The sequence below is a fragment of the Pieris rapae genome, chromosome 14 (assembly GCF_905147795.1).
Source record: "Pieris rapae chromosome 14, ilPieRapa1.1, whole genome shotgun sequence".
NCBI lineage: Eukaryota > Metazoa > Arthropoda > Insecta > Lepidoptera > Pieridae > Pieris > Pieris rapae.
The window spans coordinates 8,274,760-8,295,847 of record NC_059522.1 but is presented as its reverse complement, the minus strand read 5'-3'; the positions used below and the strand labels follow the sequence as shown (position 1 = coordinate 8,295,847).

Here is a 21,088-nt window from a genome sequence, read left to right as displayed (position 1 = left end):
AGTTTTTTTTAAGTGACGTCAGCAATAAATACAGAAGATAGCGTTTCTCTGACACTAGTTTGTAAGTAGTGCCTACCTCCTGTATTGTCTTAAAATATGTCCTTGAAGATACCTACTGGAAGTCATTTAAGTAAAGTCTCATAACTTAATATTCTGGTACAGTTCCAAACTATTGGTCAGCCAAAGCATATAATAGCTGTTTCAATATTCTACTAGCCACCTAACTTCAGCTTTGTAAATGTTTGAAACTTAGTTAAAATGTCTGCTGTTATCACTAAGTTAATTTCGCCAGGGGTTCTATTCTCTGATAAAGCGTTACAAAATTAAATTTTTGCATGTTGATCAGCTATCTAAAACTATGCTTTCACCACTTGAAAACTGTACTGTAGTAATAAAACGTTAAAGATGCGAAATTGACGTTTAATTATAGTCAAATCTCTCAATGAATTCTTATATACTTGCTAGTACATGCGACTTGTTGACTTGGCTTGGTTCTACCCGTAAGTAGAAGGAAAATTGATGATTAACGCATGATAATTAAATACAGGAGGTGGTATCGTTTAAGCCGCAACACTTACAATATTACCAGTTTGTTTATTTAATGAACAAAAGTATACACTTCTTCATTAATGCCGAAATGTGACCCTTAACAGATTTTACTAGTCTAATCAGAGAAGATTCAGAATGTCTAAGTGTGACTTGCATTAGTTAACTTATTCCGATTGACATACAAATATACTACGACGGTAATACCATACATTATTTTGCTATTTTTGTTTTAAATATTGTAGAATTGTTTGATGATTTGCTTTTTTTTTAAAAGAGTACCGAGAGTTTTTTACGCCGGCTGTTTCTTTCGGCCAACACCCTCTGTCTTCTTTGCCGATGAGTAGGGATGCCAACAGGCTCGAATTTAATGGCGTGGAATAAGTGATACCATGATGATCTTATGTTCCAAAATAAACGTATTTTATTTTTATTTTTTACATAGACAATGATTAATTCTCATGAGATTTGGGATCCATGACCGTTTATCAATGTATTTAAAGTAAAAAAGCGATATTTAAAACGCAATAAATATTACAATAAATATAAGCCGTACGCATGAGTTCGTTTAGTAAAGATTTCCGTGACTTTGTGACGTCTTAATTTAATAAGGTTTCCTTACTGAGAAATTGTGTCGTACTTTAATATAGTTAGCGTTGTTATATTCTTGTTATTTAATATGGTCCGGAGTACGAATAACAGTTGTACGCTTTAATATGACATAATTCAATAACATATACCGGGTACCTAACAAATAGCTAATTGTAAAAATGTGTGGATAACCATCAAACAATTATTTGTGGTATTTTAAAGATGTTTAATTGTTAATTTTTGCCTCTATATTATTATTTAATTAATAAGATAACTTGCGTTTAGATTGTCCCAATGTTAAATTCCAATGTTGAAATTAATTAGAGAATTTTACAAATGAGATTCAGACAACTGTATTTGCCGGCTTTAGCTTTTTCAGCCGCATCACAAACCGCACCAGCTCTGTTGTTGGTTCCATATTGATGGGAAGAGGCCAGTGAGTCTGAACAGGATGCATCCTATACCAGCATGCCCATCTTTTAATGGAATCAATTTTCAGTTACATAAAAGTATAGTAAGTATTATAAGCAGTAAACCTACTACTAAAAATATTATATATACTAAATCAATAAAGCCAAATATGGAAATGGAGATGGGCAGGCCACGTAGCGCGTTATACAGATGACAGATGGTATAAAGCAGTAACCGAATGGACTGATCCAAAAGGAACAAGAAACAAAAGAAGACCAATAGATGAGCGATGAGCTGACGGGATTGAGAGGGTGAAATAAGTTGGAGGAGGCCTTCTTTATATTTTCAGACCCATGTTAAACCACCTTCTAGACATAGATGTAAAAAAAATTGTCAGTGTGATTTAACTAAAATGTACTGCGACATAAAACAGATTCAAATTACTAGCTTTAATAAAATTTATATCTTCGTGAGAAGCTCACATTCCCCCGCGTTGTAAATATCTAGGCCCGACGAAGTAATCTGTATATTTTGACATAATTGAGGTTCAAGGTTTGTGATGTTTTTATGTTAGCTAATAAAAATATTTTGAAAAACTATTTTTATAAACGGCCGAAATATTTGTATAAAAACTTTTGAAATCGTTTTAGAAGTTTTAAATTGAATAAAAAAACAATATTTTTTCTTTATAATACACTAACCGTGCTTTGCGGTTGGACCCGCATTAATTCGGTCACACGATGTGCTATTTAATTATCAATATTTACCGCAGGGTAGATGATTTTGGAATATTTACTGGTATTTTCACCCACTGTACGTTATTGTAATTTCATACAGAAACCAATATTTTTTTACATAGCCTAATTCATAATTCAAATCAGTCCTGTCAGTGTGTTTTGGAGCCAGATCAATGCAAACAAACAAACATATAATCAAACCTTACCTCTTCATAATACGAACTAGTATCTAGGTAACATTTAAATTGTTTAAAAAATGAAAAACGGCTTAATGTAGAAAGTTGCGAATACTTTAATTGTTTTTCAAAGTAATCTCCGTTCCTCTCTACACATTGTCGTATTCGATGGCAGTGGGCCCATTCTTCCTAAGGGGTCTTTTTATAGCATTTTTGTACGCTTTCACCGCATAGTCATAATAAATCATTGACCGAAAATTTCTCACGTTACGTTCATTTTCACGTGTAACAAAATTTGCCGCCAATTCACAAAACAAATGACAAATGAATGCAATTAACTACATTAGGTACCAAAGAGTTCTAAAATTGAAATTCAAAAAGTTTTCATTAGCAATGTTTCTAACTGGCCAGTTCTAAACATTTTCAGTGTCACCTTCGTAGCACATTTAAGTATATTTCAGTGACAGATTGTTAACAAGGCAATTTATATAGGCGATTTCAAATGAATTTAACAATGTTTAAAACTAACTAATTATTGAGGCTTTCCAAATAATTATTCATAGACATTTGAATTTTTAAAATTTATAAAAATTCAACAATGTATTCTAACTTGAATCTTTCCTTAAAAAACTCTATTCCACGTATCACCTCGCTGTCTTTCCACAATTAACCGTTTTTTAACATATTTTTTGATGCGCAACACCGCCAGCTAACTATCCGTCGAGGTATTTCAAAATCAGGTTCTTTCAAGAAAAGAGTGCTTTAAAGGACCAGCAACGCACTGGCGAGCCTCCTGGCATTGTGTGTCAGCGGCGGGTATCTTTAGGCAAGGTAAAAAAACTAAATAAAATTTTAATTAATAACGATGATTGCGCAAAAATATATTGACGTTCGAACTCTGTTAACCTCAAATATTGGTTTTCATTGCTATGAAAAACAATGTTATCAGCCCCTGTCTCCTGTGATATACATCGCTCATTTTAAATCAAAGAGACAATTTGCCGTAAAAAAATAGCTTAACGAATCAAACCAAAACATTCACTATATCCTAACCTTTAACCTTTTTATAAAATATATGTCGGGAAGTAGAATATTGCAATAAATGGTTAAGTTTAAAAGGTATGCATTAAGGAGCACAAGGCTTTATGCATATTCAATGGTCTGAGGATATAGAGTACAAGTTTTCTCTTAGAAAGTTGTAAAGCGGAAAATTACACATCTTAGCCATAATCGCACGTTAGGGATCACCTTGTAAGCTTTAAGCCATGCTTAGGAGCTTTCGGGAATAGTTTTCAGGTTGGATTAATTTATCTTTTCCTTACCACAACATTAAGAGAGCCTTTGTAGAGGTTTCTTAGAAAGGGTACGCCACTTTATAATGAATATATAATCGAGATATTAAAGTAGTATAATTATAATTTATTAATATATAATTAAAATTCAATAATAAAACATTGTAACTGTGGGAATAATATATATTTTTTTAAGTAAAAACTACAATAACGTAACGTTTTAAAATTTAATTACATATTTATTGTACACTATCTGACCCGGCTAACGTTCTTTTGACATGTATATTATTTTTAGTAAACATGTTTTTAGATAACTATCTATTATAACATAAAATAGGGATTGATCATAAAGGGTTGAAAATTAAGGGTAATATGTATTTTTGTATGCTGGACAAAAAAATGGGTTTCACTACCCTTAACATTTAGGGGGATGAAAAATAGATGTTTTCAGATTCGAAGATCTAATCGATATTATGCACACAAAATTTCACGAAAATCGTTAGAGCCATTTCGGAGGAGTTTAATTACTAACAACGTGGCACGAGAATTTTTTTATATTACAACTAAATATGAAAAGTTAGTAGCAGAATCGAATGCAATAATTACTCATGTAGTAACTGATTACACCATTAATGAATAATAAAACGTATAATACTTCATAGAAGTACTTCTTCATAATAACTGAATGAGTCACATTTTGTATTACTCAAATAGTTGTTTCAAGTGGGTCACCTAACTAGGAAGCTAAAACTGACAGATTTTAGTAGTCATTAATTAACTTAATAATAAAATCTTATTATTGAAAAACTACATAACACATGGCCAAGACACGCCTAAATTTCCAAGTTTTATTCTGACTAGATGAAATATTTGTTAACAAATTAATGATAACACTTATTTGAATAGAATTATTATTAAAAGGGCGAAATGTTGAAACACAATTATTATATATGTTACTAGTATCTGTCCAAAATGTTGCAAAAACTTAATTGTTCACACTTTTAAAAGGTCAGTAAGTAGAAAGATAATATAAGTCTAAGCAAGATACAATTTCCACATAGGTTAAACGATACATTGAATATTAAAATACCAATTTCTATTAGTGGTCCCCGAAGAATCTATCTAATCCAAAGGATATTAAACTTTACTAATTTCTTTGAAAATATGTACAAAATCGTTTTCAAATCTTCGTGAACCATTTTTCAATCTTTTTTGAAACAAAAAAGTCCCCACATGCACTTAGCCTAATTTCAACGAAGTGAAACGATGGGCGCTGTGTAGGCATCATGCCACGAAGAAGGTTTTTTCTTATATACGTATAATATTTATATTAAATTTAGTCAAAGTCAAAAATCATTTATTCATATAGGTAACACATTGTACACTTATGACAGTCAAAACAAGAAATATACATTACATGCTTCTAATTTTACATTTACATTTACAGTTCTCAAATCAAAGGCGTAGAACGGAAGGGAAGAACGAAGAGGCATAAAACTCTCCGATTATATTTCATCGTAGAAAATAGGGACATTATTAGTTTCTTCATTACTCTAGAGCATGCTAACGCTTGGGACACATACATTTATTATTTACCTTAAACATATGTATATAAACACACATAAGAAAAAGAAAAAGACTCAATTTGTTAATCTAATTCAATAATAAATTTTGTGGTTGGAGAGAAGAATTACTTGACAAGTTTAAAAAGGTTCATAATCAATTACATATGTGATACTTTACATTTAAGTAAATTTATGTCGATATTACTAAGTTAATACCTATGCCAGCACAAAATTTTTAATATTTTTGTTAATTAACCGTCATTTGGACCACTTCAATCAATGTTCGCGCAAACTGTTTTTTTTTTATATTACAGGAGACAAACGGGCAAAAGGCTCCTCTAATGTTCAGTGATACCACCGCCCATGGACACACAGCCAGAAGGCGCTGCTGGATAACCGCTATTATAGATATATGTATTAGGAAATTTATAATTTTTTAAATCCTCCAAAAAAGCGATTTAAGGAGTACGGAAACATGGGTGTGTTTCTTTTTTTGTATAGTACATGTCTCATAATGCTAATTGTTAATTACTGTAAATATTAAATTAATTTATGTAATTAAGATTATATTATTCGGTTTTAATCTAAGGCTTTAATGCAACGCAAAAAGCAATCTCCTGTAGGCATTCCAACTTAAAATATATATTTTCAACTTAAAAAATGTATACACGTATAACAATTATTCATAAGTGAAATAATCGTAAATACCATGCAAAACTTAATGAATAACTTTAATCAATACGTAATTAATCTTACCAATCCAATAAGGAAACAGTTCGCAAGCGACTATTTTCACTCGATTGCACTTCGGAAACTTTAACCTCACTACACTTATGAAAATCACTTTAAATAAACATTCTATTACTAGAATAGGGCATACGTGCAAGCATACATCGGTATTAAAAATTAACGGTCGGAAGCAACGCGAAACGCGGCCGACACCTCGACGACTGGGCAACTACTGAAGTCGTAGCATCGTTAGCCGCTTGGGCGGACTGAAACTTGGATATTTACGACTAAAATAAAAGTTGATATAAGGATTTGCTAACTAAAATTAATGTATTTCAGTTTTTATATTTCCAGTATTCAATTACGATAATATCTCAGGAATACATTTTGACGAATTAAGATTTCACAGTATAATAACTAAATATAATATATTTAGTTTAAAAAGCTAGTCGCGTTTAATGAAAGCTTTGATTTGACGCTTGTTCTATGCCGTATGAAATCAAGCTATATTCTTATACTAATTGAGTTCGGCAGGTCGTAAAAGGATAGTAGTACTTTTTATTTAATATCAGTTTAAATGTAATCTTCAAATAATTTGATTGATCTTCTCACATTTCGCTGACATTAAATGCTTGATTAAAAAAGCATTAACAACAGTTTCTTAACCTTTCGCTTAGGAATACATGAACTAATTGAGGTACACAACAAAGCCAATTCATATAATTCATTCAACAAATTACTAGGAATCAATAGTTACGATAATTTTACATGCAGGGTAAGGCTCTTCTATAGTAGGTCAAGGAATTGTTGAATGTTTCAGATAAGGTTTCAATAATATGTATATGCTCGTACTATATTAGGATCACTTACAATACTAAGGTAATATTGTTTTATTTATAGGAACTTTTCGTTTAAAAAAAAGGTTTTTAGGATTTGTTTGAACTGAGATACCTACACTGAAAATATTTTGAAAATGAAAAACCTTTGATTAAGTTGCCAATACCTTTATTGTTTTTTGAAGTAATATCCGTTCCTCTCTACACATTCGGTGGAACGACTGAGAAAAGCATTAGGCATTTTCTTCATTAGGGATCTCTTCTATGAGATTTTCGTAAGCTTTCACTTTATTAATGATTAATGTTATTCAACAGTCCGTTTTGCGGAGTGCGCTGAAGCATTGTCGTGGTGTAGTAGGATCCTGCTTCGAGAGCGCTGCAGTCGTTGAGTATTAGATTTGACGTCAATTCATAACAACAAATGACAAATGAATGCAATATACATTAGGTTACCAAAGAGTTCTAAAATTGAAACTCAAAAAAAGTTTTCATTAGCAATGTTTCTAACTGGCCAGTTCTAAACATTTTCAGTGTTACCCACTTATATATTGTAAAATATAATTTGCATAATAAATATGGTTTGATTTTGCAAAATTTTGCTTATTTTTTGGGTACTTTGCACATCTACATCTTTTTTTTAAATATAATCTACACTCCCACAGAAAAGATACAATAATCCTTTTTGAGGCTGTTTCTGTATTAATTACTTAAGTGTTTTTATCATTTATTTTTTGATAAGTATATAGATTACAAAAAATATAAAAAAAATAATGAAACAGATAGAAAAATGTCAGGGCTATATTGGATTTCAGCACTGGCTTACATACATTTACAATATTTTTTTTCGGTTCAATAGTTAATTGTCATTATTTAGCGTTCATTGTATATATGTTATCAAAGTCGTCTATACTGAAAATCATAATACTTGTTATATTATATAGTTAAACCTTTTTTAAGGGAGGAAACAATATAATAATTCACATAGTATGCAGAAATGTCCAGGCATTCGTCTGAGGTCTTAATAGCAAAACAAAATCAGAACATTTATTTTAGGAAACATAATTCTTAACAGTCTATAAACTTACGTTTATAAACCGAAGGAGTTTGTTTACAACTTGTCCAATTTACGACTCCGAATTGACGCGTATATTTCAGCACGATTTATTGCTAAACGAATGTTTAAAAACAACTATTGTCTATGGTGAAGAAAACTATTTTTGTTTTTAAAGTGGAAGTTATGTTAATGTCATAGCTCATAGAAACTTAAAAAGCTTTGATAATCATTTGTTCAATGTATTGTCTTAGAGAGTAATAGTTTATTCTTAAAAGGCTGACGACGCACTCGCGAGTCCTCTGGCAATACCTAAGGGTGTACATGGGCGGCGGTATCACTTAACATCAGAAGAGGCTCCTCGTTTGTTTGAAAATTGTATTGAATTTTGACAACGGAAATCATAGTTCGCACTAAGTCTATTTGCGGAATGACAAACTCTCGACACTGGCTAAGTATGGTGAAAACCATAGATAAGACGTGATGAACGCTAACGCTATGTAACAACTCTGACGGTAAGATTCAGATTAAAGTATGTTGTTTGAATTCTCATAACACAACTACCAACTTTGTCAGTGTGTTATTTAAGGCAGTTTTGGCCGCGCACCACCACCATATGGAACCAGCTATCCACTGAAGTATTTAAGAATATATCCAATTTAAGGTCAAGAAAAGAGCGTACCAATTCTTAAAAAGACGGCAACGCTTTCGCAAGCCCACTGGCATTAAGAATTCTGCCCGTTTGCTCCGAATTCTATAAAAAACAAAATTAACAGATACCGATGTCCCTAATGCAGTATATTGTTTGCTGCAGGCAATCGTAAATTTATTGGGGCTGAAGGTGCCAATCAACGCTAAACGAACTGTGAATCCATGACCCATATATAAATTCAATATTTTGCCGTTACTATATTATATTCACATAAGCATGTATGTTATAATATTATGGTAGTATTTATATTTTGGTAGATGTAACAAAAATACCAATTCCAAAATGTATATCAATTTATTTCCGAACCAATTCCACTTAGGGTCCTTCAAGGAAAGAGCGTACCAATTCTGAAAGGGCCAGCAACGTAATCGCGAGCCCTATGTCGTGTTGACAGTGTTCATGAGCGGCGGTATCACTTAACATCTGGTGAGCATCCTGTCATATGTGAAAAGTTATATGTTATCTACTTATATGAAATAACAAAATAAACAGCGAAACCAGGAGAGGCCGGTTATACATAGGTAACACTGACAATGTTTAGAACTGGCCAGTTAGAAACATGGCTAATGAAAACTTTTTTTAAGTTCAAATTTGGAACGCTTTGGTAACCTGTAGTATATTGCATTCATTTGTCATTTGCTGAATAAGTAAGTGTTGTTTGTTCTATGCCCTTTCCTCGCCTACCTTATGTGAGAATCTTAATAATAATAATAATAAGCCTCTTATCCTTAACTGCTTTCTTCTTTCTTTGTATAGTGGTGTCTGTTTATTTATAAAATATCTCATCAATTCAATTTGCCTCTTGGCAAAGGCCTCCTCTAACAATTTCCATTGTACTGTCTCTAGCAACCCTTCTTCATTTTAGTAATGTAATGAACACAAGAATCATACCGAATTATAAACCCACTTATTGGGTAAGAATTCGTAGAGGACCCAATCATTTTTTATAGGGCGTGTTTAAGAACGCACGTTCTAACTGGATTAAGGCATCAAACATTTTATTTGACCAAAGATCTGTGATAAAAATAATAATAGCAGTATAATGGTAGGTCGTATAATGTTCGGGAAACTGCCACATCTGATAGGTCTTACAGCAGTGGAATCATTGTACAGGGATGCCAAAACATACAACAAACGTACAATTTAGACGAAATTTTCATTTTAGTTTGACAATTGTGTAGTTGCGTACACTTGCCAAAAAGTCAATTACAACGTTTAAACACACAATCTTCTGTTAAGTCTAATCTCTCTCTCTCTCTCCTTTTCGATGTTCTAACTTAATAAAATAGCGTAAAATCTTATTTTAAGGAATTTGAATGAATAAAACCAAATTCTTGTTTGAAAAGTTTATTCTTTTATTTTGTATTAACGGCGTACTAATCTTCATTACCCGTGTCACAGCCACTTACAATCTCGACTGAAAAAGAAATTCAAGGTCAAATAATGTAATGAGTTTTTATTATTTAGGAGACTTTAGTTCTTAGAAAGCAAGAGAGAATATTTTAGTAGAGAGAAACAAAGTTCAAATCCCTTATCTGAAAAAATCTGAACAACAGTCTTAAGGCAAATTATATAACAGTAAAATATAAATTTGATCGACTAGTAAAAAGATAATTATATATTAGGACTTAATTAAATATATATTTTTTTAAATTAATGTTTTTTTTTCTTTGCCACTGTCTACAAAAATCTTAAGTTATGGCAATATGATTTCATCATATAATCATTTAAATATGTTAACTAGAACATTCTGGATTATATTCGAGACATACAGTCAGTACTTATACACTGTGTAAAAAAATCTTTAGTTATAATAAATATAATATATACCAACATTATTTATATTTATCATACAATAATAAGTTCAAGTTCTGAATTACAATCCTCATGAAACATATTGCAAGACAATACTGCAGTTATCCGTTTCACATTAATAACAGACGTAAAAATCTACATTTTTCATACCTCGCTTCCTCTATGTATGGCGAGCACCATGTCATATTCATTAGCTCGTATTGTTATCTGAGCCACACCATTATTGCCCACAGTGATAGTTTTGCCAGTACAACCATTATTGCGTTTTTCACCAGATATTACATCGCAATATCTACCAGCTGGGAGACAGGTCTGAAATTTAAATGCCAATTAAATGTTTCATATCAAACTATCCGTATCGCTTTTGCAAAGTATTAGAGAGAATATATGCAAAATCACAATTAAATTAAAAAGAAGCAGCTCTCAAGATACGTTAGATAACCAACTTTCCAAGAATGGATATTTATATGTATGAATTAATACTCTCTCATACTGAGTACGATTCTCTAGTCTAAGTCACAAAAAACAGCGGCGCGTTTCAGGCACAGAAGGCTGATGACTTTTTTGCCTTCTAAACTATTTTAATAACTATACATAACTTATGAATAGGTACATTATTTATTTCAATAATATCATAAATATTAATTAACCTGTAAGCTAGTGTTGAGATCCCAGTTATCATTGTTGAAAGCCACAAAGCCCTGACCACCTCGACAGAAGGCAATCTGGTTGCTACCATTGTCCCACCAGTCATTTAGACCGGTGTTGCCAGCGACGTTCCTAAATGCTACCATTTGGTAGATTTGACGCCAACGGTGCTCGCATACCCAACCATTACCGCAACTGTTGTCCTACAACGACAATTATAAAATAAATATATTTATTTATCCTTATTTCCTATTTTTACAGTAACTTAATACTAATACAATAGAAAACTAAACTAAAAACATAATATAAACCTAACAAGTAACAACTAAAACCTAAACCATTTTATAACTAGTTTTATATAATGCAATTCTTGTGAATTCAGCCAGTTATTTTAATCTTTTTATTCAACTAGGCCTATTTAAGCCTCGATATATTTAAACTATAGGGGAATATGCTTAAAAGGAGTGTGAAGAATATCAATACATGTAATTACAACAATAATGTAGCGCTAAATATCCTGCATCATGAGCAACACATACGTATTACTCATTTAAATGTATTTTTTGCCTTTGGTTTTAACCTTTTTGTATATATTAAGTACTTAAACTGTTTTTTTGTTATATAACTTACGTCAGCAGTAGGATTACGAAATAAATAAATGGATTGAAAGAGTGAGAGATCAGACCGCTGTAGTAAATCAAATAATTACCAATATATAATTACGAAAAAGATTGTTACATGGAAAACTTGAGTTGCAAAAAATCACTAACATTGTTGTTCCTGGAAAACGTAAGACAAATGTTTGAAAAACTTATAGTCCTAATAACGCTTGTGAATAATAACTGGCTTTTGCCGATTTAACTAACTTTTACTACAAACATTCTCCAAACTGTACAGAAAATAAATTAATCTGTCTATTTTTTCGTAAATTAATTCTCTAATTATTTGCATAACTGAATTCAATTTATAATTCTAATAATGTGCATAAATGTACGGTCAAAGGCTAAATCTAACGTGAGCTAGTCTCGAATAAGCCTTAATTTATATTAATGTTGAGCAGAGAAACGTTGTTCTATCTTAATTAAGCTACATTTATACCTAAATATGATTAAGTTAAAGCAACATTGCATATACTGCCAAGAGGCTAGCAATAAACCTTTAAGAACTTCACAAGAACTGGAATTGATTTCTGGACATATGCCCACAAAGACAAACACTTTTCTTTTTATAACTAAATCCTAGTTATACACATAAAAACCTAAATTAATAGAATTTTTCACAAGACTAAATTTTACTTTTATAGCTTACTAACGGCCCGTCCCGGCTTCGAATCGGGTGAATATAGTTTTTTAATTTGTAGGTTGATAGGTATGTTCCTTAATACAGTGGAACTTTTTATCATCAATAGTTTTCGAAGCTCATGCAATGAAAGATATTTTATTTAATTATGATTGCTGTTTTAGTAGGGATCCCTGTTGTTTTCTTGCAATCAAAATAGCCTATATTAATCGGTGGTAATGTAGCATTAAAGTGGTTAAAGAATTTTTTAAAACGGTCCCGTACTTTTTGAGCCATTTCCTTACAAACATACTTACATACAAATCTTTCCTCTTTATAATATTAATATTGATAAGCAGAAATAATTTGTAATAAATAGATTATTACAATAAACCTCACCTTATCTATGCCGCATTGTTTTAAGATAAACACCAAAACTACAACAAAGTGCATCTTCCTTAATAGATAAACTAGGTTTTGCTAATTTTTATAGTACGATATGTTAAGAGATGTCAACGCCATCAAAAGACGGAAGGAAATTGAATCTTATAAGATTACGGATGATAAAACACATACCGAATTAATAGACGGCGAGATGATATTTCCACTGGAGTCCATCGGAGGTCCAGCCTCTGTATTATGGAAGCTGAAGCTACTCATCAGCTGAGGTTTTCCGTAAGGATGCGCTAACATAAAGGCAATAGCGCCCTTATACTGTTTCGATTGCTTGTGTGTCAAGATTTGGCCACCGGCACCATGACCTCTTTGGTTGTCGTGGTTGTCGATGAAGGCCAGAGCGTCATTTGAACTTAGGAGACCCCAGCTTTCACCCCAGTTCGATAACCAGCTGCAATAGGCATGTAATTTAATAAGAATAAAATTCAGCTCACATTGGGCCAGTAAAAAAATATTAAACTCAACAACAATATGTTTTACAATAAATTGCGTAAAGTGGTTGTATGGAAGAGATCGCTCGAAAGCGAAAAGACTGCCAGGTCATTTTCATTTAATTATTTCAATTGTATTATATGTCCCTGTAACCCAGTGTTAATGAATAAATTTGGATTCACATTTACTTCGAGACGATTAAGTTCTATATACCAAAAAGTTTGACAGCTTCCAAACATGAAGTGAAGTTTATCTTCAAAGTACATACAATCTACATACAATATTTATGTTTTGTTTAACTTCTTATCGATACCATTTATTAATATAGATAGCACAGTGTGCAAGATTACGATGATAAAAAATCATTAACATTTCTTTTAAATGCAATTAACATTCAAAGTCAAAGTCAAAAATAATTTATTCATATAGGTAACATAATGTATGTACACTTATGAACGGCCACATTTCACTACCAGTTCTCAAATCAAATAAAGTGTCTTAAGTAAATTATCGTGAAGCAAGTAATTATAATAAAAAAGAAAACAACCGTTTATCGGCATCATAGATAAAGGTTTACTAGCACATTCTCTATTGCGTAATAAATAACAATTATGACAATACGTATATGGAATCCGTATAAGATAACAGCTATCAATTTAAAATTATTATTATTTTTTAAAAAGATAACAAAGCTCACCTGAGCTGGTTTCCACGTGAAAAAGCTCTGCTAAGTTCCATTCCAAATCTGAATTCAGTCACCGCGGCTAATGCTGTGTACTCATTTCTGCTGATAGCCTCACCACCTAGGTCAATGACCTCTTGGAAAATGTATGGTCGAGCACCATTTGGAAATCCATGGCTTGGGTTCAAATTGTGAAGCCTGTTGTACATGATTCTAAGGTCATGTGGCCACATATGCTTCGCAGCGTCAATTCTGAAATTAAAATTTATTTGTTGCTCAGAAATAAATGATTGGGCCTAATAAATAAATTACTTTTTAATTTATCATTACATATTTAATTACTACAGCAATTTTACTAAACTTTCTCGATGTTTTAGCTTGCAAACCACTGGACTATTTAAGAATTCATCATATACCATTATAGTATACAAGATTTATTGATACTGTGATAAGTAGTTTATGTATTAGCAGTAGATAAATAAATATATGAGAGAGTGTGAACCTAACAACTGTACAGGACTAAGACAAGTCGTAAATATAAAAATTTAAATATAAATGTAGGATGTCGGCACCAGGAGACCTAAGATTATAGACTGAGGCCTACGGGTAGCATCAGGGGTTCAAGGTGATTTCTTTAAAACTTTCGGGTCCGCTCACCACGATAGTTAGGCGCTAGAAGAAGTCTTTGCCATTCTGAGAGGTAGCGATAATACGTTGTTTACAAAAGCCAGGAATGACAAAGTTGTTATTGATTTTAATAAATAATTTCTCAGAATAATTTATAGCCATATATTAAAAGCACAGATATGCTTTAATATTTACCTGAAACCAGCGACTCCCATATCAATGAGTCGGTTCATGTACTCTACAATTTTTCCTCGAACATGCTCAGAGCCCTGATTTAAATCCTTGAGACCTGATAATTCGCAGTTACGAACCTAAAACAGTAATTAGAACTATATAAAGATATATGTTAGGCAGTTCGCCTAATATATATAAAGTGGCTTCTTTTTTGAAGTGAATCTTCTTTAGGCGAATGAGGGTAAATGATTTACAGAACGTCACGAAGATATGCAGCGTTTTCGTCGAAGAAAAGGGAGAGAGCGATTGAGCCCGATTGAGAGAGAGTGAGAAAGGGAGTTCAATAAAAAATACACGCTATTGGTTGATGTATTAGTTTGGTACAAATTAAAACTTTAGATGGCAATTCTGTTGCTATGCAGTAAACGCACATTTTTATTTATTTATATGATCATAAGCAGTGCGTAAACAGTGTGAATATAGATATACAAATACATGGAGTGATCATATACTGGTACATGAATTCCATTGGGGCTTTAACCTTAGTAATAACTGTACAAAGAAGTTTCACAATTGTACTTTATACGCACGCACTTTTCATTGTAACAGTGAGCCAATGAGAAGTAGGCTCACCTAGTGTTAAGTAATACGGCCCATTAACAATCGCACAAATGTTGCCGGCATGTTAACAATTAGTATACAAGTTTCTTATAGGACCCTAAGTCGAATTGGTTTTAAAATTTGTGCAACGACAAGCGTCGAAGTATTACGGCGGCTTTTGTATTCTGTCTCGATGTCCGATGACTTTAAACACTGTGACAATACAAATATAAAGTCTTTGTATTGATTACATACAAAACTGGATTAAAACGGGTCGGCTAGCCAAGCACATTTGGATGCCTCTGAGCTGTGGTTTTTCGCAGGATCTGCAACGCCCTGTCAAGCGCTTGAAACAACGAGTTACGTAAAATAAATACGCATTAAATCAAATTCTTACCCTATCCGCACAACAGTTGTAATCATTCCCCTGGATAACACAATGCGGTGAATTGAAGTCGTTTCTACCGTAGGGCACAGATGGATACGACCACCTGTTAAAGAAGGCTTCACTCCCGCCTGTTCCGACGTTTTCACCCCATGTACCTGTCATGTGGTTAATGATGGCATCCACGTAGATTCTATTAATAATAAGAATGGTATAAGGTAAATAATTGTATAAATAAAAAAGTATTTGGTACGAAGTAAGTTATTAAAACATTGAGCCAACTGTCATATTTCATGATCATATTTTTATAAAAAGCAAATTATTATTATATAATCACACATATTTACATACCTGACACCAACATTATTACATCTTCTAACCATATTAGCGAATTGTTGCTCGTTTCCAGAGCGCGTTACAAGACGATAAGAGATCGGTTGGTATCGCTCCCACCATGGACGATTATGGGACCAAATAACCAAATTTTCATTCGGTGGTGAGATCTTAAAAAAAAAACATTTTTTAGTGTAACAGGAGATAAACCTATAGGAGGTTCATGGAGCGTTAAGTTATACCTAATGACACAATTCGCAAGTGCGTTGCTAGCATTTAAACTTGCCAAGTTCTCTGATTTTAAAAGTAATAATTCTTACGTTTAGGTTATGATAAAATTTATAATGATTATTTTTGAAGCGACTTTGACAAACTTGAAGAAAACATTATTATTATTATTGAAGAATCTAATGATTATTTTCATTTATAAGTTGTTTATTTATCATAAGTTATTCCATATAATGTGCATGGGTACTTATTCTAACCCAATACATATATCTCGTTAAATAAAAGGAGTTGGTTTCTTACGTCTTTGATTTCATAACTATATTTTAAATATTACAGTAATTTTATTTTTATTTGACGATTATATGTGTAAAAGAGAATAAATAATAAGACTTTTAAATCGGACCCGAAATGATCTCATACCAAAAAGGATTATGTACATAGGTAACCTACATTGCATAATAAAAATGACTCATGAAATTCAAACTCTAATTCTATCTACTAAATCTAATACAAGCGATCTCCGCATTCAAAAAACCGTTAATCCTTAACCTTAAAAAAATAAAATTTAAAATCGCGATTGCAAGAAATATTTTCATTCGACCATTTCTTCTCCAACTAAAATGTCATAACTTTTTTCTATCCAATAAATTGAAGAGAATTCCCCTACCAGCTTACAAACTTTACCACTCTGTAATTATATCTAACATAATTATTAGTTTAATTCTAGAAAGTTCGCAATACAAAATTTGCAATATTAATATTTGCGTAACACGAAGTTTGCTTAGACGCGTAAAGAAATACGGTTGAATAATTGACTTAAGAAGGTTTAGGCCCCAGATTAATTTACATCGTAAACAACAGAAGTTCGCTCTTAAATAAATGTCGGCATAAATCGGTTGTCTAAAATATTGTGCAGAACATCACCGTTGACTGCTTAATAAGAAAAATCGGATAATGTTTTGTCAAAGTAATATTTTTAAGGTTGGTATTGTATATGTTCCATATTCAAATAAAACAATTATGTTTTATTAATCACACTTTGATAAGTATTTAATTACAAGTAAAAAAAAAGCTTTTTTTTGTTCTAAATTCAAAAAACCAGCGTTAGTTAAAACTAAATAATGAGTTATAAATGAGTAAAACCTTTTTGATTATTCTTTTTTATTTTACTCGGTCATTAATTTTAAGTAATGACTCAAAGCTAACGATGTGTACACAATATAAAATTCCTACCTGAACACCACCAAATCCTCGTGGGCCTAAGAATCTCTCGCATTCAGCTGCAATGTCATCCCACTTCCATTCGAACAGGTGGACCATTGTCGTTCTACCAGAAGCATAGTGGGGGTTTTTAAATGCTACCGCTGCCACCACGGCACACGCCAGTAGGATGAGCCGCAGCATCTTGATGACTGAAAAGTAATTTCTTTAGTTTAGTAAAGTTGTCTTTTTTTTTAATAGTACCTACAAGTACCAGGGCAGGATATCTGGTTTTTGGTTATTTATAGGCCTTCACTCAAAGTCAAAGTCAAAAATCATTTATTCATAACACTTATGAACGTCGAAAAAAAAATACATTTTAAATACTTCTAATTTTACATTTACTGCCAGTTCTCAAATCAAGGGCGTAGAATGGATGAGAAGAACTGGCAATAAACTCGATGCCACTCTTTTGTTTTACACAACGTTTGTAACGAACTGCATACCATGTTCCACGTGATATCTTAAGTAATAAATAATAATAATATAAATTAAAAGAAAGAATTGATTCAGATTGTCAAAGATAGGCATTCGATAGAATAATGAAGATAAGATATATAAGATAATATCATATATCCTAATCTAAGCAACAAAAACAACAACAAAATATCAGTCCTGAAATAGATTAACTGAAGCCGTTGTTGTGTGTTTTTAAAAAGACCTGCCAGTAAGAAGTGCTAGTTAAGTGGTACCGCCACCCATAGACACTCTCGTTGTCAGAGGTTTCGCAAGTACGTTGCCGGCCTTTTACGTATTCGTACGCTCTGTTCTTAAAAGACCCTAAGACAAATTGGTCCTGGAGTCACTTCAGTACGCTCAGTTGTGGAACGATGTACGTCGATTTGACGGGTGGAATTTTCAGAAGGATTTCAGAAGGTGGAAGCTGCAGGTAACAATCCGAACAACTCCTCTGAACACTCTCCATGGTAAATGCGGTAGAAGATGCAGCGAGACCCCACATATCTATACAACGCCAAAGGATGAAGCCGCTTGGAAAATTATTGGTTGTCGTAAATTTGAATCCCTCTACGGTGAATATGGTCAAGTGGAAGGAGATGTCCCAGAACTCCCAACAGCTATACCAATCAAGACATCAATAACAGTAAATATTAAATAACAACGCACATCGAGCAACCAACGAAGGCGAGCGATAAACAATTATGATGTGAAATACTAACGATAATATTCCACATTCCAATTATTATTATTATCTGTATACTTCTTTATTTACTTACGTTAGTTAGAAGTTTACTATATAATTATTTTACGTAACCTCACAATTAAAATAGGACACACGTCTATAGAATAATATTTGGTTGAGTTAATTGCCTAAGTTAGTATGCAATACGAGGTTATAAGTCCTACCTACAAACGTTTATGTCGCAGTCAACTAGTTAAATTAGCCGTTGGAACAACAGCCTAGCCCCTTAAGTAGGTAAACAGCGCCGTGTAACTGGCAGCCTGAAAGATATTCATCCGTCATTTAGGCGTCGGTATGTAAATAATGTGCATTTAGCTGTGTCTGACTCAAGTAATGTAATTTTTGAAGAAATATTTATTATATATTTATATTTATATTTTTATGTCAGATATTTCATCTTATTTCTGCCACATTGTCACTCGATCGTACGAATGTCCGAAGGATTAGCCAATTTATAAAATGTTGTAAAAAATCTTTCAGGCCGCTGGTTAAACGGCGAGGTTTTGTTAAAAGGCTAGGGTGTTAATTGAACAGCTTATTAAATAAGTTGGCTGCGACACATCTACATTATCTCACTTATATCACGGCAGTGAATTCAATAATATTACTATAAACAAATAAATAAATGATAAGAAGTGAAAATGCAATATTAAATGTCATTTAAGGAAAGGTATAGAATTTTGAAACGTATTTATTGCATGAAAATATGGGTACATTTGTTATCGATAAAGTATGCTTGTGCTATGGAATGAATTATTAAAAAATAATATTACAACTTTCCCATACCTGAATCCTTCGTTCACTACGTCTTATCTTCGACCACCCGCCACTGATATTCTTTATATAGATTTTCTTTAATCAATAAAAACAATCTCAATCATTTATATATTATCTACTAATCCATGATAACTAATTATTACAACGACAAGTAAAAATATTAAAATAGTATTCGCTTATCAAAACAACTGCAATATTTTGCATACAATTAAGTACTAAATACTATGTTTACGCAGTTAAGGAAAATGCGACATAATTATGAGACTATTCAGGTCAATAATAACTGATTAACAGTGTCATAAAAGAGTATTAAACTTATTATATAATAGTCAAAAATATCGGAATTTAGATTTAGTGCCACAAATCGAGATCGAGAACTGGCAAGAACCCTTTGTTTTAATCTAGAATATTCATTACAAGATGTGACTATTTACTTCTGTGAATAGTACTAAGGATAATACGATACTAAGGTGCAGTAATAAAATTAATTATTCACTCGTTGTTGAGGTAACCGCCATTGAAGTCCTATACTGCTGATTTTTAGATATCAGTCCATGTATAGTCAGTGTAATAATATATGGTATGACATCGCGAAGATCAGTTTTCGATAAAAATCTAAGTCAATAATAAGTGATTGATGATAATAGTCTAGGTCTTTATTTACTCAGAGAAAATCAGACAATTTGTAAGACAAACCTAACCCAATAACATTTTGTTCGTGTTATCTTTACTGACTATTTCAAGTTTTTTCGTTATTAGATAATTACTTACTGAAATTACATTATTGTATTTGTAATATAAATAAAATTATGTGTATTCAATTGAAACCACTTCAGTTTATGGCATGCCCAATAAGTGGACAGTAATTATTTTTTCCTGTAAAAGAGTCTCCTTATAACTATAACGAATATTTATTAATATTTATAAATTACTCAGTTATTCTAGATGTTTCCATCTCGAAGATAAAAAAAACTGAATGCGTTATTTTTGACGTATTTCATAAAGTTCTTTCAATACCTACCCGTTACGGATAATGTCGCATTCTTAAAACTGCCCGATACTTGAAATCAACTTTAAAGTCAGCATCGCAAAGGCAATTTGGACATATTTTTTTATATTGTCGTTAAGGGTATTTACTTATGTATGTTAAGTAAATAGCTTTTGTAACTAAGATGATTAAGCACTACTTATTTCTGTTAACTGTTAACTTCTTATATCATACTTACAGTAAAGTTTTTAGTCTCGTTAAGCTTTAGTTCAATATTTTCTTTAAAGTTTGTCTCTGTTATGTTCATTCAAATAATCTGTTGACCTATGTTATCTGTCGTACTGCATTAGAAGTAGTGTAACTAGCTATATCTACCTCTGAATCTAGCACGATACCTATTCGTTAATACATTTTAATAGCCAATCGTTTCACACTCTTGCAATGTATTGCAGTTGCATGTTCTCAAACAAGTTTTTGTGAGTATCTATGGTTTTATCTTGCGTCGACGCTAATCATTTAATTACTCTATCAATGCATATAACACTGATTGTGATTAAA

At 32.1% G+C, this 21,088-nt stretch overlaps 2 protein-coding genes across 4 annotated transcripts in view; both read right to left on the bottom strand.

The window, feature by feature from the left end:
- LOC110999222 overlaps positions 1-6,292 on the bottom strand; it is a 95,930-nt gene extending 89,638 nt beyond the window's left edge. For both annotated transcript variants that reach the window (XM_022268179.2, XM_045631134.1), the window contains exon 1: positions 6,075-6,292. The gene's annotated coding sequence lies outside the window, so the exon portion shown is untranslated. The remainder of the gene's footprint in view (positions 1-6,074) is intronic.
- A 3,685-nt stretch (positions 6,293-9,977) lies between these two features.
- LOC110999215 (alpha-amylase 1) lies at positions 9,978-19,690 on the bottom strand. Of its 2 annotated transcripts, XM_022268160.2 has the most exons (10): positions 19,552-19,689; positions 17,538-17,716; positions 16,095-16,246; positions 15,756-15,936; positions 14,780-14,895; positions 13,973-14,209; positions 12,964-13,234; positions 11,112-11,312; positions 10,612-10,773; positions 9,978-10,063 (listed from the first exon to the last, which is right to left on the bottom strand). In XM_022268160.2, exons 2-10 carry the CDS (start codon positions 17,706-17,708, stop codon positions 10,052-10,054), a joined length of 1,503 nt encoding a protein of 500 aa, XP_022123852.1. In that variant the 5' UTR covers positions 17,709-17,716; positions 19,552-19,689; the 3' UTR covers positions 9,978-10,051. The 2 variants fall into 2 exon arrangements, with proteins under 2 accessions (XP_022123852.1, XP_022123853.1); XM_022268161.2 differs by lacking the exon at positions 9,978-10,063 and having other exon boundaries at positions 10,606-10,773; positions 19,552-19,690.
- Positions 19,691-21,088: the final 1,398 nt, after the last annotated feature.